This window comes from Haliaeetus leucocephalus, unplaced genomic scaffold (genome assembly GCF_000737465.1).
Source record: "Haliaeetus leucocephalus isolate CR32 unplaced genomic scaffold, Haliaeetus_leucocephalus-4.0 Scaffold339, whole genome shotgun sequence".
NCBI lineage: Eukaryota > Metazoa > Chordata > Aves > Accipitriformes > Accipitridae > Haliaeetus > Haliaeetus leucocephalus.
This window is the reverse complement of record NW_010972775.1, coordinates 17,599,386-17,618,366: the sequence shown is the minus strand read 5'-3', so window position 1 is coordinate 17,618,366 and position 18,981 is coordinate 17,599,386. Positions and strand designations below refer to the sequence as shown.

General features: G+C 38.9%; 1 protein-coding gene across 2 annotated transcripts in view; it reads right to left on the bottom strand.

Annotated features, from left to right (window-relative positions):
- Nucleotides 1–18,981, bottom strand: part of MCTP2 (multiple C2 domains, transmembrane 2) — a 102,747-nt gene that overhangs the window by 46,500 nt on the left and 37,266 nt on the right. For both annotated transcript variants that reach the window (XM_010572015.1, XM_010572016.1), the window contains exons 10-13: nucleotides 16,414–16,600; nucleotides 15,439–15,532; nucleotides 11,579–11,681; nucleotides 9,093–9,195 (exon numbers count right to left, since the gene is read on the bottom strand). In XM_010572015.1, the coding sequence (XP_010570317.1) occupies nucleotides 9,093–9,195; nucleotides 11,579–11,681; nucleotides 15,439–15,532; nucleotides 16,414–16,600 (487 nt within the window). The remainder of the gene's footprint in view (nucleotides 1–9,092; nucleotides 9,196–11,578; nucleotides 11,682–15,438; nucleotides 15,533–16,413; nucleotides 16,601–18,981) is intronic.

Below are 18,981 nucleotides of genomic sequence, written 5' to 3'. Positions count from 1 at the left end.
TCACAATATAATTTAAAGACACTACAAACAAACAAATAAATAAATTGCAAGCACAAAAAAAAAAACCTCCCCAAACCCTGATAATATACTTGGAGCCTGAAATACAAAATGACCGTTGGATTAGAGACCTATAAAATTGCAGATTAAATCTCTTATGGTCCAACTTTAATTTACAGACCTTGTACTTTATAGTAGAGCAGTGCATGCAATAACCAGTCTGAAAATTCTGCCCTGGAAGCCAGTGAGTTGATGGGAAGTAATCAGCCTCCGTTATTACAGGTTTAAAATGGGATTTTTCTTCCAAAGTTCAGGAAAAAAGCCACAAACAACAGCTTACCTACCTATTGCACACTCCAGTACACGAACCCACTTCTTAACGCTTAGTTTATTGCAAGGTTGTCAAATTATTACCCAGGAAACAAACGCAATCCAAAGAAATTAATCAGCTTAAGTGGAGCGAATGCTAATGTAACAAATGTTCAAAATTAACTAATTCATGTAAAAGACTTCTCCCCCCCACCCCACCCCTGAATTTCAATACCATTTCTATGCTCTAATCCACCGGTTGGCCCTATCGCATTAAACGTCTATTAAAAAAAAAAAAAAAAAAAAAACCACACCAACAAAAAAACCCTCCCTCACCATTTTGTAAACTATTTGGCTCAAATGAAAAGCATTCTCTCTGCAAAAAGTGATGGCAGAAATGTATTTATTATACACAGTAGGATATGTATTGATTAAACATTTGGCTTTTTAGGAAGCAGACCAGTTAATTCTAAACAGCAGTAACATAAAAAACTGCAGCTTACCAAAAGCTACGTTCAGGGACTGTAATGATCAAAGATTAAAGATAACAGAGGAAATTTGGGGGCATGAAATTGCAACCATATTTAAAACGGCTATTGCTGCTCCGGCGGTTAGAAGAGGCACTCATATATACCATGGTAGAAATGGGTAAGGCGGGGGGGGCGGGGGCATAATGGTAATGGGAACCCAGTGATTTCATGAGACAAGGAAAAGGTGACTCTCCTTCCCAATATTGCTCCACCCTTTCTGTACCAAATAGCTCACCAAAGGTATATGGGTTTTCTGGCTAATGGCTGAAAGGGAAGAGGGCTCTCACAAGGACCAGCTTTGCATTTTCAGTGGTGTCCGACCAGGAACTCCAGCTTTTAACTGTGTTCTCATCCAAAGCTTTGCTTAACAGGATGCTAGGTGTTACACAGGCATATATAGAATTCTTTTAATAACAATAAATAACAATAATGGGCACTGCACTAAAGTGATCACAAAAAAACCCTGTTTTGCAGACCAGCAGGCTCAGATAACCTGCAGCCCCAAAACAGAGGAGCTGCTAAAGTGGCTAGCCCCTCTTCTAGGGCCAACTGGACTGGCATCAGAAGGTCCTCAGGCCAACTGCCACATAAAGTATTGTGGTCCCATCATAAAGGATTCTGCCATTTCATCTGTTTGGTCCCCCCACACACACACACAAAGCAAGGGCAAAAATTAATTTTAAAAGCTACTGGATGAAAACAAAGCAAAATTTATTTGGAAGTTAAAGATTTTGTTCAATTTTCCAAACTAAGCGAAAAATGGATTTACTGATGGTAGAGATACAGTGCCAGAAGCACTTGGTTTGAAGCTGTTATCCCTTTAGTCCAAGGGGATGTCAGCCATAGGAGGTTTACACTGAGCTTTGATTCATGGACTCTCCTGCAACAGGATAGAAGGTATGTTGCTCCCAATGTGTCTGCAGAGATAGAGGTGTCCAATAGATACCACAATATCATAATTCTGGATTCTCCGTAGTTATTACTTTGGGGGCTGAATTTCCATGTATTCCAGCTACATATATTTCCCATAACATTTCATCCTATTACCCTAGGAGCAACAACTAGCGGGAAGTTCTCTTTATATTCCTTGGGATATACTTCTTGCTTACATCTTTCGAGAGCATAACCAACAAGGAAAAAAATGCCACATGCTGCTAAATTGATAGAAAAAGGAAAAGAAATGCTATCACTTCTGAGAAGGTCTGAGTCTGATATCATGGTGTTCTGCACTGAAAAATGCTCCTGACTTTGGGGAAAGGACTCATCGTTTTAAGAGCTGGAGCTGAATCAAATATTTTGGGTGTGTCTGCAGGTGTGTTTGCACAGTAAGTTTCAAATCAGCAACAAATAACTTCCATCTCTGCATTTGGAAATAGGGGTGGTTTGTTCCTTGGAAACTTTTTTAAATGATGTCATTATTGTTGTTGCTGCTATTCTAAAATTGAACAGGGCAGAAAGTAATGCAGTGCAAATACAGTTGTATAATCAGCTTCATGTGGCATCTTTAATTCTAAGTGTTTGACTTGTCTGGTAAAAGATGTGCAATTATAACTCAGCCTAAGACTAAACATTCAGACTGATATCCTAGCTTTTGACCTTCTTCAGAGGAAAAAAAAGCACAAGAGAGAAGAACTGGCTATGAAATAGCATGTCTCCATTGCATTTTCATTTGGATAAAAAGAAAAAAAAAACAAACCCAACCAAAATGTCAAACAAAAGTCTCTCTTACAGTTTTGGCAACGTGCTAAGCCAGTGTGGTTCAACAAAAGGTGTAGGGTAATTCTAGCACCCATGACGGCATGGAGATTAGATTGGTGGCATGTCTCAACTGTACCCAGAAGAAAACAGGCAAAATAGCTTTTAATACACTACAGTTTCATTGCACACTGTTCTTGGGCCAGAGTTCAGATTCTGTTCAACATCTCTCAACCTCAAGAGACAGCCAGTCATATTAATTTCATTTTGGATCTATTTCTTTCTCCTCTCTGAGTACTTTTCCCTAGTCTCTGCTGTTCGCAAAGACTGCTTAAATGCTCTCCCCAGCTGTGGAAAAGGTGAGCAGCCAGGGCTGGGGTCCTAGGATGAACGTCAGTGTCAGAAAGATCAGATTTCTTCTACCACCCAAACACCTTTTGCTATATACCTGATGATCTCACACGGATTCCACTCAATGCATATTCCTGGTAGTTGTGTCTAAAATAGGTTACCTTTCCTATGAATGTTTACATCTACTTACGGGAAAAGGGAAGGAAAGGAATATTCAAATTAAACGTGAAAATACCTCCGGGTAAGGTCCTCGAAGAGATAATCAATATTATTCCTTTATTGATGATGTTTTATATCCACACTGAACACTAATGCCTGCATTCTCTGAAAGCTTCTTAATAGCATACAACATACTGGAGCTCAATCACCAACCAAGACTGTCTATAACCATGTGATTAACATGAGGACAGTTGTGACTACCCCACCAACATGCTTTACTTTGCAAGGTCACCATCAGAAAACTTCTGAAAAAAAGTCAAGATTTTCATCCTACAGGAATTGCCGATATTTGGGGCATCTCCCTGTTCTGAATCAACACAGAATGACAAAATACCAGTATCAATATTTTCACAAAAAAATTCATATATTCTATACCACAGTCCCTTTTCCAAACAGGATGATGCAAAGGAATTTAACAGTTGGAAGAAAAGCTAAAATTCTTTGTGCATTAAGTATTTGGACCTACAGAGGCACTTCATACAGAAGCAACTTCTGGCAGTGCTTTAGCTGAAGGAAATGTTCAGGTACATGAGACCACCATACAGTCAAGGCCCAAAGTGCACCGGGTTCCTTTCAAATGAATGAATATATTTGCTAAACTCTTCCCACAGATGTCCCCAGTAAAACAAATGTGACTAAACACAGTATTGATGTAGCCAGCCAATGCTAAATCTATTAAGCAACAACCTTCTGACTGCTTGGGAATTTTAATGAAATAGCAAAAGCAGAGATTGATATGACACAAAACACGGAGAAGACAGGACCCTTACGCAGCAAAGGGTGTTTTTTCATTGCTCTTGTCTCAAAGAAATATGGTTTAGTGGCTTTTTTTTTACATTGATTTTAAGAAAACTTCACTCTGTATCCAGCTTTGATGCAGATTCAATGTCATATATTGATGACCTGACAGAAGAACGCTGGGTTAAACCTCTGTACATCAACACCCGTGACGTGTGGAAAGGGTAATGGCTACTCTCCAAGGGTAATTCATCTAAAGCATTTGGGACCTCTGATATTCCTGCTTGAGCTCATTGCTGATGCACAATGTCATACCATTTGCCCTGAATAACATAAAGCTGTCTTGTAATAGACACGCACCTACCCTTATCAAAGGACATATTTCCCCAGGAAAAGATGAAAGCAAGCCACATGTTTGATCCACCTGGACATGAATAAAGAGGGGGTTTTGTTTCTCCCCAGTCTTATAATATACCTTGATTCGATTTTGTACAAAATGTCCATTCATTCATCTCAAAACTCTTTGCCCCAAACATTTCACTTTTAACAACCTTCTGTGGGATCCAAAGTAGAATGGAAATTTGGGCTCTTGGCAGAGGATTGATATCCAGAGACAAAATAGATATGGAGCTGATGGTCTGAAAGCAAGCAAGCAGCCACATGAGGGCTTCCACAAAGTCTGAGGAGGAGCTGAAAATCCTGGGAGCACAAGGATCCTGGGTGGTACTCGAGAAAAAACGTTCCTGTTGATACTGTTTCAGTGAGTAGTGCACAGTCAAGGGAGAACTTAATTTCAGAAACAAGGTGTCATTTTTTCTGGAAGAGATATAGGGTTTTTTCCCCCATTCCAAAATTTCCGGTTAATGATAGGGATAAAAGTCATAACAGACTATCCACTTCACAGCTGCCTCTATTGCATAAATGCAGCATTTTCATTTTTCTCAAGCTCTGAAGCTTCTCCTGGAAAAGGCTGTGCACTTATGGTCAAGTGCTAAGTAATTGCAATCGTCAGGTGTCTGCTCTCTGAATCCAGGCCATGTTTTTGATAATTAAGCTTGCAAAAGGCATACTACTTGTTTTCAGTGTATCATTGGCTACCGACCTTGCTTGGCACTTGAAAATATTTCACAGACCTCTTCCTGTTTGCTGAAAAAAGGGTGCAGCTGAAGTCTACTCTGAGCTGATAATTCAGCAGATAAAAACCATTCCATTCTGCGATACAACTTCACTCAAAGGTCTTTCTACAAGAGGATATTTGATATACTCTGCTTTCAAATTCATTGAAGCACACTATATGCTCCCGTGTCTCTAATAACTTGCAGCCTTCTAGGAGACAGGAGTCTCTTGAAGCAAAACAAAAAAGGCAGACCCTCACAAAGAGAAACACGGTTGCTTTTAGTAAGATCTAGGGCACAAAGGAACACAGAGATGGAAAGGACTTCTTTGATAATTAGTTCAAGTCCTCCCAAACCTAACAAAACTTCTAAACCTATCAAAATCCTTTCTTGAAGCAAGGAAGTTTTTGCCCTACTTCTCCATTCCCCAGGATCTTCTTCAGTTTCTAGCACAAAAGCCTGCTCTGTTCAATGGTGTACATGGTCATCCCTTTCATTCCCCAGGCTCTGAGAAAGCAATCTCTCTCTCAGCCCAAAGGTTAGGCAAGCCAGACTCTACAGGTCACCTCTGGCAAGAGAGTGATCCATTTTGCTGAATGTCCTGGTAGCACTACTCTATGACTTTTCCAGTTTAAATTCCACTTCTGTGAACGTGGCTGACCAGACCTGTATTTGATATGAGGTCTCATACATACTTTAGAGGAGGACAGCAATCTGATGAAAAGAAGGGCACAAGGAAAAAAAAAAAAAAGATACAATGGGTTGATTAACATGGAAAAGCTAAAGATAAAACGCAAGCAAATAACCACTTCTCTTGCTCTGTCCCCCACCTACCTATAAGTAACGGAAATTCCAAATTCAGTGTAATGCTATCAAAATCAATGCCTCTACAGTGCATTATTAATAGAGCTGTATGAGAAACAAAGCAAATTGTGTATTCATCCAATATTGCTTCTTCATACCTATCAAAAGAACATGAAGTTTGCAGTTTTATTTATCATTTGACAATTTAAAATTCTTCTCATACTGCCCAATTTTTTATGTTTCTTATTTGGTGCCTGCAATAAGCCTAGATCACAGTCAAGGATGACTGTAAAGCATAAGTAACTTCACCATCTCTGAATTTTTTGTGCAGTAAGGTTACTAGTGTGTTAATGTTAATGTGATGATGAAGGTGTATGCATGTTTGCAAAACGCCAGTATAAGACTCCTGAACACATTTAAACCAAAACTTGTTGTCAAGTTAATTAAACATTTCATATCCCTCCAACATATACTTTATTCAAGGCAATTTTTCATTAAGAAAAGAATCTAGTCATCCATGAACAATTCCTGAAGTAGACTTACTTCATGTGCTGACAGCTCACAAGTCAAACTTGTGCACTTTTAACAGGGAAAAAAAAAATATGGCAAATGCATTTCTATTTTCAAAAGATAATTTAATGCAAGGCAAATATTAGGCCTGATTACCTAGAGAAATTAAACCTATATGATTTGCGAGGTTTCCTTGAGTCTTTAGCTATTGTTCTCTTTCAGCATATTTATCTAAATGTTTCAAAGGATACATTCAAATTTATAGTCAAAATGACAACATACATCGAAATTCCCATTTTGAGAAAAAGAGCTTAGAAAATTGCAGTTGTCTGCCTGGGCAGACTGAGTTAATAGGTGCAAAATGTTTTTTAATCAGAAGCAGAGACGAATATATTTACACTAGATTTGACTGAAATAGGAGGCAGAGAAGTTTGGATGCGAAGGAAGAAGATCAGTTGGCAAGAGAAAGCATAAACAATTTTTATTTTATTTTTTTGTCTCAAACCTTGGACAAAAAGCCTACGCTGAATAGCTTGGACATTACCACACACATGCACTCCTCTCCTCTGCCTTGTTACACACTTCCTAAGGGATACTTGACAAATGCCTATAAAATCAACAGAAAATCCAAATCTAACATCTTCTCACTGTGAGCCCACACAGCCTGCTGCCGATCATGCAGACCATTTGGCAAGCACTGGATCTGCAGGAGAGCAGCTGCTCCAGCCACTCTCTTCCAGTAACATCAGAGATACGAGGACTTGGGGAAAAATTAACAAAGCGATCAAAAATGGAATAAAAGATGTTAAGAGGTTTTTTCCTCCCTGTAAACATCAAATCATCCTCCATGCCCAACTGACTCTAATATTGTTCTGAACCTGGAGATATTGACAACTCAAGCCACTAAAATAGACAAACAATCTAAAATATTCCCAGCCTTAAAAAGAACTTGCAGTCCAAGCCATGGAAGGAAGAGGATTGTAAAGCACAAGACAGTGTGTGGGGCACCCAAGACTTCAGTATTTACTCCTCAGCTTCTCTAGCTTAGGCTCTTTATATCCCCAAATTGCAGGGGTTCCCCTGTTCTGTACTCCAGTATAACTTGGAAAGAGCACATGGTGGATGAAAACAAACACACTTTCGTGGAGAGATTCAGAAGCCACATTGCTTTTAGCTCACATACACAAGAAATACACTTGTTTAGATACAATAACAACAAAACTGGAGCACATTGGCCTATTACGTTACCACTATAAAGCATTCCTTAGGTTGGGATCATATCCTCTAAGCCAGTTCAAGAATTTTCTGGGCAGTTCATTATTTATTTGGAAACATCAAATATTTGCAGTTACCCTCTCTGATCTTGATTGGTCCCTAAACTATGCTGACTCTGTGGGGCTTATATGGCCTGCTTTGATCAGATGGGATCTTTGCTTTCCCTCTAGAAACCTCCCGTTTCTCCAGTCTCTGCTAGGACAGAGCCCCACTAACCCATTATTGCAATACTGCCTTTCCTGCAGCAGCCCACCTCTAAAACTCAAACTCTTGCCTTAAAAAGATATGTGCCAGCCTTTCTGAGGAGGTGAATATGCTTTCACAGGGATGTTTCAAAACAATACTGCAATTTTGTACTCTATAATCTCAATCAGGATTCACCGTCTGCCTATTTGAGAGTGCTATTACCCACAGCATCACACTGTGCATTACCAAAAGCATCTCACTACTGCATGTATCGCTTGAATCACGTTATATGTTGCAAGCATGAATGTTTGTACAGGGCTCAGCACAGTACTCACTGCATAAATACCTGTCACACCCTCTCCTCTGCATAGGGAACCTACTGCAAAACATCAGTGCCTCAAAACTCAAGGAAACCCCCATGCTTCCAGTTACACGTGCTTACACGACTTGACTGATATGAGCACAAAAGTCCCATGATGTTTCAAGCTCCATCTACTAATTGATTCATTAAAAGTCACAGCCTAGAAAGTTCTTCCCAAATGTTACTGCAAAAGTTACCAGAATCTTCTGTGATATTGCTCATACACATGGAGCTGTTTACATCCTCTTGATCTGGTTTACTCACTCTATTATTACCAGCCTTGTTCCAAAATTAAATCAGTCTCACCAAACACAAAGCTGCTTTTCCCCCATTTCTCTATTAATGTCTTTTAATGACCCTTTTATGTTCCCTTCTCTTTAACTTGGCCTTTTTTGGCCATTTCTGAAAAAGCTTCAACTCTCCTTAATCTCCAGAGCCACCACTTTCCCCTGAGCTTGCTTTGTTTCCAGTTTTGATTTTATACTCTCATGGTAGCGCTGACTCTTCACATATTTGTTTACAGAACAAAAGCCACCAGTCTTTAAAAGCACTATGGAGTAGAAAACACCCCTTTTAGGTAATTTTATTCAGCTGTGCCAATAACAACAGCTATCTCTAGTCAATCCTACTGTGATGTGCAATTACTTTCCTGGAGTAAAAAGCAAGACAGAACAAAGACATGCTTAAAATGTTACCTTCAGAAGATGATGTGGAAACATACAGAACTCAATTATGTTTTCAGACCTACATGGCATATAGTACTGATGAAGTACAGACACTTCTGCAATTTTCTTTCCAATCAACCAAATTTGTACTAAAATGGGTTGGCAATGCTCGTTACACTAAGGAGAACTATAAACACTGCCAACTAAGGCATACATAGATCACAAAACCTGTTTATCTCTAAATCTGTGTTGGTTTGTGCTATAGAGAAAAGAAATGCAACTCGTTCCCAGCAAAACCATCAATGTTGGAATGATATATGTGGCAAAGGTAACTTACAGACAGCAAAGGGATGGCAACTTTTCCAAGAAAATCAGGGGGTTTATCTCCATCTTCATCAAACACTGTCACTTCCAGAACATCATGAATATCTTTAATAGGACTGGAACAAAAAGTGCAGACGCATAAAAAAATAATATTTGATACACATGCACTCAGTCTCCTCCACAAAGATCTGAGAACACTGGTTTACTAATTAAGTTTCTATTACCTTGGAGTATAAAACTAGCATTTAATTAAATCCCCCCAAAAATGAATCAAATGATGGGTATTCCCCACGCTTTCCCCTCATGTTTCAGTCCCATAACTAGGTGAAGAAAACTACCAAACGGTGACATTTTTTGTGCATGGATGACGCAAACAGTGTAAAACTCAGCTGTCCAACAGAGCAAACTGGTGACTGGGAGAGGTCAAGGGCTGAATTCAAAACCAGGCTTCAGGACATTAAAGAAATAATCCAGGAAACAAAACTTATGTAACCATCTGACTTGAACAATTATGTCCTTTTTAAGGTACTAACAAATCAATTACTTTAAAAAAAACCGCAAACCTATCAACCCTAATTGAAGGCCAAATGTACAATATTTTTGTTCCACTCAGTGTAAATGCTCTACTGATGTGGCAGCAGGCACTCGATGCTAAGTATTTATCAGATCATTAATAAATCAGAGTCTCATTTGAGAAAAGTTACATCTGCATGCCTGCAAAAGCATGGGTAAGTGGAGATGACTTATGACTTGCATTCATTATCTCCTCTTTTCCTTTTTCCATGTGCAAGAGTTAAAGAAAGAGGTACATGGTACAGCATGTTTGTCAGTTAACTAAGTGCAGCCGTTGTGCTCAAAAGAAGGGTGTTTCAGAGCAGTCCTGCTCCCAGACCCTCTGCCTGCAACATGGAGCTGCTCCTCACATACCAGAGTCTGAACCTAAAAGCCACCTGGGTTGTTTCTTCAGCTAGCAGCTGTAGCATGTTCTGTGATGTGACCCAGTGGCAGCCAAACCACCATGAAATGCACTGTTTTCAAGACATTATGGCTTTAAAATACATTGAAACCTGCCAGTTCTGCAACCATACTTCCATATTCCTCTCCAAGCCATTATCATTTTCCATGTGATATAACTACCAGTGGTATAAAATATTAAAACCCCACAGTGACACACAGAGATAAGCGTGTTGCAGAAAATCTGAATATGATGGGAAGGGCTCTCTGATGGTACTGAACACTCCAGCTGAAATGGATTCATCCACTCAAAACTGTCTACTCTGCTCCAAAATAAATCTAAATCATCAATAGCTTTTAAGATGCTTAATTGGAAATTTTAAAAATGACCAAAAATCTAAGGAGAGAAGCAAGAGCCTGACTGGCTCTGCAGATTTGGTGCTTGGACTAGCCACGCAAAAGCAATAACAAAGTTAAAGAAAGTCCATAGCAGACATTTCTGAGACCCACAGGAAATAGACACACAAACTTTCTTTTTAAATAAAATAATTTTGGATTCTTATTAGATTTATTTTGTTGGCTGAACATCCGACAAGGCTCATCTGCTGGCAGAATCTCAGAATAAACAGTGATGTGTGGAAGCTTCTTGAGAACAGACAAAGTAAGGGAAAGGACTCCAAGAGACATGCATTCAGCTGCATCTATGAATTAAACAGAAATCTGGCAAGGTACTTCTACCAAAGAGATCAGATACTTTTTATTGTGTTCGCATTCAGCCCACTATTTATGAATGTTGCTTTTGCAAGAATCCTTCATTCTCAAACTGTTCTTCCAGTAGACAGGTGCAAATGTCATAAATGCTCCATTGCTAGCCCTCACGGTTGCCTTTTTGCCACAGACTGCTACAGTCTTGGAGACATTTAACTCAGTTATATTCACAAAAATATTTTTGTCAGCATAAAGCAAGACTAAAAAATTGTGCTGCCTAAAAGCAATACCTAAATTATCACTTTTGCTATTAATAAAGTCACCCAAAAAAAGATTACTTTGACTTCCATAAAAATTTAAGCTTCTCTTTTGGGATAATCTATGTTTGACTAGTTTAAATTCAGAAGATATACCAGGAACAACATGAGCTCTAATTTTCTGCTTACTTACAAATTAAAAAAGGATTCTACCATGGTTCAATGAAACATTTTATTTTAAATTACGGAAAATGTAGGCATGAGTATCTGGTCTCTACTTTCTGTTATATTATCTCTTGGATCCAGCTATGACTCCATTATGTCTAGTCATGATTCTTCCTATAAATATCACTATAATTTTTCTTTTAATGACTTCTATTAATAAACTCCATGCAAGAACTAGTAAAAGGCAAAAGGCTTTAATTGAGTTATATTTGATATTTCTCCAACATCCTCTCTGACTATGAAAAAATGACATATCTTAAACTTGACCTTTGTATTTTCGCAAAGTCGATAGCTTTTATAGTTAAGCTTCTAACTATTTGGTGTTGCAGCATGTTTTCAAAAGCAATCCACTTACAATGTGAAAACTTTGTTCCACTCTGGATTGAGGTTCTTGTAAACGGTGTGTGTTTGAAGACTGTCGTTTCCCAGCTCTAATACACAGAAAGGATCACTTTTACCTAGAGAAAGATCAGATAGATTAAAAAAAAAAAAAGAAAAGAAAAGAAAAAAATTAAGTGGACCAGTTATTGTATTTAGCATGCACACTCTTTCTTTGCAGTAGGGCTGAGGAAGTGATCGGTCAAATAAAATTAGATCCATTAAGACAACTACAAATTGCCTTGTTCTGTTGGAATGATTTGCTAAATAAACAATATCTCTGATGCATCTTCAGTTCTAGAAACTCAACACTTACCTCACAACTCGTTCAGGTAGCTTCACTCTAATACCTGAAATCCGAGACTTACAGTGAATCGTCTCTAAGTCTTTCTAGCAAGAAAAATCTGCTCATGTTGACAATTACTCAGACAACATGAAAACAGTACCATCATTCTGACCCAGGTAAGCATCAGTGCTGCAGTTACAGCTCTCTATTTTATCTGCTGCTTAGAGCCTGTGGTCTTCTTCAGTTGATTACAGGATTAAGGAGCCGCACCATGAGAAGAGAAGTACGGCACTGTCTGTATCAGCAGCATTTCTTCAATTAGTTCCACGTGAGCAAGTCCTTGAAGCTATGAAGACCCTACACAGTGCCACAGTTTAAACAAAACCCAACATCAACTGGAGAATCCATGCATGAACCAGGTATTGTACTTAAAGCAAAAAAAACAACCCCCAAAAAACCAAAACAAAAAAACCCCAACCCACAAACCAAAAAACAACAACCCCCCCCCCAATCTGCTCTCAAAAGAAGGATGTCAGTGTGGAACCTATCATGGCGAAGACGTGTTTGCTAATGTATTTTTTTGATAACTCACATTACATGAATTTGTAGCTTTCACAACTTATTGCAGCTCAGCAGTTTCCATTGTGAACAGAATAGCCTTTATCAGCATGTCTGGCTCAATATCTGATTTAATCTCATCTTCAGTGTTCATGTATAACTCAGTCACAGACACTCCAGCCTAACTTTTATGTAGGCAACTAAATATGTCAGCAATGCAGGGATTTAGATAGCAGACAAACAAGATATTTAAGCAAAAGCTGTCTTTTTCTTAATTCTTATTTTTGGTATTAGTAATGCAGAGCTCTTAAGGTTCTTACTCTGAGAAGTCTATAAACTAAACAGGAATCTTTTCAGTATGTAAACAGTGGGTATTAACTAGTCAATATTGGTAAAGTTTAAAGACCATTTTATTGGAATGTTTTTGTCTTCTCCTTTTGAGCTTACATGCCCATTCCCTGGTAAGTGTGGAAAATGCACGTAGCTTTTCAGAGAACTGCTTGAAATGCAAACTGGTATATGCCAAAAACAATCCCACTGTATAATTTGGTATTCCGAATGCTATTTTTTGGTCAGTGAGCAAATGCAGTGTTTGAGGAGAACTCTCATGCGTACACAGAAAACATCCAACAAAGCAGAAAAAGTCATTTTCACATCAACAAAACTGTTATCTAGGAATACAAAAGTATGGAAGGCTCAAACTGGGCTAGTTGTGGCTGAAGAGCTTCTATATATTTGATATAGCTGTGTGGAAACTAGTCTAAAATTTATGTCAAGTAGTAAAATATGGATTTTCAAAACACTGTTCAAAACCAAAGCAGATACTATGTTGTTTTCTGATAGCTATTATTATAGTAGGCTAAAAACTTGCAATTAAAATCTGTAATACCAACATATAATCGACTGACAAGAGAAATCCCAATCACACCAAAATCCAATCTTTACTATGGTATAAGGTGGCATTACACTTGTCATCAGATAACTGGTCTGCAGAAGTTCACCCACGCAAGACTCATGACTTTTACGGGACAGGACAAGGAGGGAATGCTACCTGCTCGTACCACTCCTCTATTAACCCCTGGAAATCTTTGTACCTCTTATTGTCTCTGCAATTTTGCCTTTATCAGATTTTTAGCTGGACTTTGAATTTACTTTTATCAATAACAATAAATCTGAGCAGTCTCCCTGGCAATGCAGGAAATATGGCACTGCTCTAGGAGGGCTCTATTATGGAAGCCCATAATTGCTGCACTAATCATTTATGAATGGCTCAGAACAGATAATTAATCTTTATGTCTCTCATTTCACGATCAGAAATTATGCTATTTTTACCTAAAATGGCTGCATCCTTTTGCAATTTGGTGGGTCTATTACAGCATAATACTAGGATATTTTCAGCACTGCCATTGAAAAACAATTTGTCATTTGCTTCATGAATCAGGCTCAAAGCCTGGGTTATTTTGAATATAATGACAGACTGAGTAACCTTTTACTTAAGCAGAATTTCATTCTGTGCTATGCACAAGGAATGTGTGTCACATACTCTGTATGAAAAGTCTTTGAATTGCAGAATCAAGAACCTGCGTGTCTCTTCCAATGTTCATTATCCACCCACACGCTCCTGTTTAAGTATTGAGGGAAAGGGGACCAAATCCATCACTGATGCAACTGCATTAGCATGAAGTTTTTCAAAGGGTAAATAACCTTCCAGGCTCAGCTCTTTCCCTGGACGCTATGTTAAAACCTCACATATTTCTAGATAGCCCTAGCCCTGCCGTTTGCCAAAAGTTCTGCTTTGCTGTTGTACACTACTTATTAAATTTGTTAGTAAGGTGCAGTTACATTCCTAATTCCATATAGATGTATGCATCATGTCAATTTAGAAATGCATTTCTGTACAAGCTACCTTTCATTATTGGCAGGTTTTTTGTTTGTTTTCAAACTAAGTTCTTCAGGTCTTTAAAGTACTGCTCTCTGCAGTGACCTTTTCTCCCACTGCAGGGTTAAGCAGTGAATTGAAAATGAAATAGTATCATGATTAATCCTGGGCTTTCTCCTTTGGTCCTTATTTTAGGTGCAACATTCTCTTATGTTACAATATCGTCATGAATACCAGGCAATGGGGCAAAAGTGTTTTCTCTCTACCATCTTTCCTGCCTTTATCAACAAGTGAAGAAATTACTATGTCAGCAAATACAAAACACACAATGCTATGTCTGAATTATGAGCTGCTGCAAGATACAGAGAGGAATTAAAAGGTCTCCAGAATCCTGGAGAAGGTGATAATAAAAATAATAATATCCAGGCAGTCACTACAGAGAAGTATCAATTCGCTAGACCTTCCCTGGAGAAACAATATAAAGTTGTATTTTTAAAAGGTGTTAGTGTTCATTGCTGTCAGTATCAAGCACAATTTGAGGTACAGCTCAGTGGAAAATCCATCCTTTTCTTGGAGTAAGAGTGCCAAAAAGATCATCCCAAATTGAAGCCTAAAACAAGACGTAAAAGAAACCATCACACTCACATCCCCATCACCAGCAAGCTTTCTTTTTTGGGTGAAAGCTGCAGCACCACCCAAGCCCATCCACTCAGCACCAGGTCAGACACCCCCAAAATCTTTCAGTCCTGCTCACAAACTCACAAGACACTGGATAAAAGATGGAGAGGCTGCTTTGCAGGCACCATCATTTTATATCAACTCTTATTTTACATAATCCTGCTGGAAAATACAACAGTACACCATGCCAAGTGTTAAGTTATCAGTGACACCACTCAGATCCAAAGGGGAAATCAGATCTCCATCCACTGGACCTTCCTACATACTTTTGGGAGTCAAAACCATTTGGTATCTCAGTTTCCTGAGGCAGGTTTCACCGCTAGAGAAATGATGGGAAGATTTACTTTTCCTTGATCAACAGACAGTATTGCACAAAGTCTAAGTAGCACTCACAATATATTATAGCATCATATGCTGCAAAATAGAACTAAAATACCTGCAAAATCTGCTGCCAACAGGTCCACTGCCTTTAAAACTTTAACTTGTAAGAACCCAATGTCCTTTATGTCCCAAAAGGAATTCTTTATACACTGCAAAGAAGAAAACATAAAGATATATTTTGTTTGTAATTCAGTAAGAAACAGAAATTATTGAACTACTAAATGACTTACATTTTTATATCCATTGCTATTTCTGCGGTGTTTCAGTTCAGCAGCTGATAAACCCATAAATACATCTCCACTATCCCAGTCTCACTGCATCATGACCCTGAGGTTCACGACATCACATGCTACCTGCTCCTAAGGAAATTCTCCGTTCACATAAGTTACATGTTAACGTTATGGTGGAAGTTCGAAGGAGCCCTGCATATTTATTCAAGTATCATCTGCCAATTAAAACAGAAAATGGGACATAGGTAGACCTGGAGAAGCAGCATGGGTCAGTAAGGCAGCACACTCAATCAGGACTGAGGAACCTGTCCTCCAAAGCTTCGACTTGCGTGGTTCAAATTCCTCACGTTCAGTCTCGCACCCCATTTCAGAGAGATACACCTATTCCTTCTTGCCCAGCTCTTGAGGAGTGAGGTGTGGAAGCCATCATATGGCTTTATCTTCCAACAGTTGAAAGTCCAGAACATATCCTCCCCAAAGGAGGAAAAAAAGCTAAGTATACTATGATCTCCCTGTGATACTCAGTGTGTCTCATTCTCCATGATAATCTCTCAACATGATTCAAGTTTGCAAGGAAAAGTATTAGTTTAAAACTCATCAAATACAAGCAGCCAAATTACTTGGGTCTATCTGCCCTGCCAATCTCCTTGTCATTCTAAGCATAATAACTATTCCGTGTAAGTTTTCTCTGGTAGGAGACCTGTTAATTATGACTCAACAATTCCCCGCCCCCCCCAATTTTGACTACTTTCAAAACTAAAGGAGGAAAAAAAAGAAGAAAAAAAAAAATGCAAACTCACATAGCGCTGTGAAATCTGTTGCCGTTCACTGGGGTCTCCCAAAGGACACACACACAGATCAGAGATAGACACTCCTGTACATGGAGCAACTGCAATCAACATTAGCAGGGACCCTGGATGTTTTTCCAGAGGCAGCTCTAAGCAATTGGTCTGCTTCATCGGCAGGGCAGTAATGTCAACTTGGCACCTAGAATGACATTGCCAACAGTTAATAAGAAAAAGGAGCTGAGGGGGGGAAAAAAAAAAAAAAAAAGCAACATTTGTATTGATTTCAGTAGCAAGCAAGCACCAAAACTTATTGCTTGTTCAGGATGGAAAGAGTGCAAAAAAAAAGCATCTTAAAATTAAACATGGGAAACCAATTAACCAATTTGTGTTGCACTTAACTGTCAAGTTTTGCTTTCTGGTTCACCTACTGGTAAGCAGAGGTAAAAGGTATGGGCTGCAAGTACAGTAGGAAAACTTAACTCTGGCCTGCCTCACTTCCTCTCTAAAATCCCCTGGTGTTTTGTGATGGATTTGAAACACAATTTTATTTCACCTGGGGGAAAAGAAAAGGGGCAAACACAAAATTTAAAACATTAGCCTAAAATAGATTAGTTTCTTTAAAGTCACATACTCGATTTTATGCTACATTATACTGTATGCCCCAATCTCTTTTACAAGCCTTACTAGAGCTACATTTTCAGTGTACTGTTATATTTCCCAAAGGGAAGGATTGTCTTAAAAGTCCCCCCCAACCCCTGCACATAATATGTAACATTAACCTGATACTTCCCCCTAAATAAAAATAAGGAGGCAAAAAGAGAAACATTCATAAAGAGACAATAATAAATGATGAGTATGGGCTAAAGCAGAGAGAGATCACTAGACAGCCAGTTATATGCGAAGGGAGCAGTTAAATGCAACAGAAAGCCTAATCACTTGGCTCGGCTAAATGCCTTCTATTTAGAAGTCCAGTAAATGGAGTGGAACTTTTTTGAACCTCCGTGGGGCTTGGCTTTTAAGAACAGGCTGAACAAAAGTTACAGATGAAAAAGGAAAAAAACAAAAATAAGGAAGGAGAAGCTTTGTTGCCACAGTGCAAGGGGAGTCACATTTCTCAAAGGGACTGCAAGCGGATGATGGAGAGTGAGAGCTTTCGCTCCGCTTACTGCCTGCCGACAAGTTTTTATTTAAACTAAACTTGTTAAGGTGTTGTCTTAATAGGCTAAAATTCCACAGGGTTCCCCCAGGTGGGTTTCTTCTGGGTAAATGGTGCATGTAGTGTTCCTGATTGATCCCATTCCAGTAGTAGAGCTGGAGCAGTTTATACCCATCTGCTATAAATTGCATGCTTTCCGCTTCTTAACAGCCTATTTTCTGTGAATGCTAAGGGGGGTAAAAAAAAAAAAAAAAAAATCCCAAAACATTTCAGCCTGAAAAACCAAGAAGCTATGTTATGAAGTAAAAGTCATTGCTCTAATGAGTTTGTAAGTCATCCAGTAGCTCTGTGTATTAAAACACAGCTCTTTGTAAGATTCTTCTGACCACAATCAATAGGGATGACTTTGCCTTAAGTGTGCTCTTTGCCATTCACCGCACTGAACGTACAACAGGTTGCAAGTTTACTCTTATTAACTGCTTTCAAGTGCTTTGAAAGAGAAAGAAAATAAACCAGGAAGAGTACCGACACTGTTTGGTGTGTAGGCTGCCTCTCAACACAATTTCCAAGTGTGAGAGGTCGCATTTAAAGCTCATTGCTACGCCTAGACTCTTCAGAAAGATATGACAAGAGAAGTTACAGCAGAAAGGAAAACAAAACAACAACAAAAAAGGCAAGCATTTGAGAAAAAGACCTTATCACTTCCACACTGGAGGTCAACATCACCTTGGCTGCATTAACACAGTTGCTTCTCTGCAACTGCAGAGTTTTACTGATACTTTAGGTATCAGTGCAAGAGGGGGGATGTATCATTATCTTGGGTTTTTTGGGGGTTTTTTTTTTACAGACGAATAATCTGAAGAAAGGAGAGGGGAAAATTCAGGGTCACCCAGCTGGTCTGTAGTTCAGCTGGCAATAGCGGCCACGTCTCCCACATCAGCATTTCATACACCACCCACTCAACACAGTCCACAACTGGGGAAAAAGCTGCATTTGCTTTTTTATTTTAAGAACTTTCCATGGGGTGAGAGAGAAATGACAACTCATTCAGGCAAGGGTGCATCTCCCACCAACAGATAACCTCAGAAATCTCTTGTATCTCAAAGGCAAAGTTAAATATAATTCTAGCTTGTTTTGGCAAGTTGGAATTGTTTCTCTTATTAAAAGAATTTGATTAGCCAAAGGTCAAAGAAAAGATTGAGTATAAGGGCGTGGGGGTAGGAGGGATGCACATGTGGAGGGGAAAACAGCAGGAGGTGGAGTATAAGCATTTCTTCCTCAAATCATGTCTGATTTCCGTGCAAACTAACTTCCTTAAAACATCTGTGTTCACTCAAGGTGATGGTATGCCTCTGTATTTTCTTTTGAGGAACTGAAAGGAAAATCCACATTTGCACTTGTAAATGGCAAAAGGCTTAAGAAAA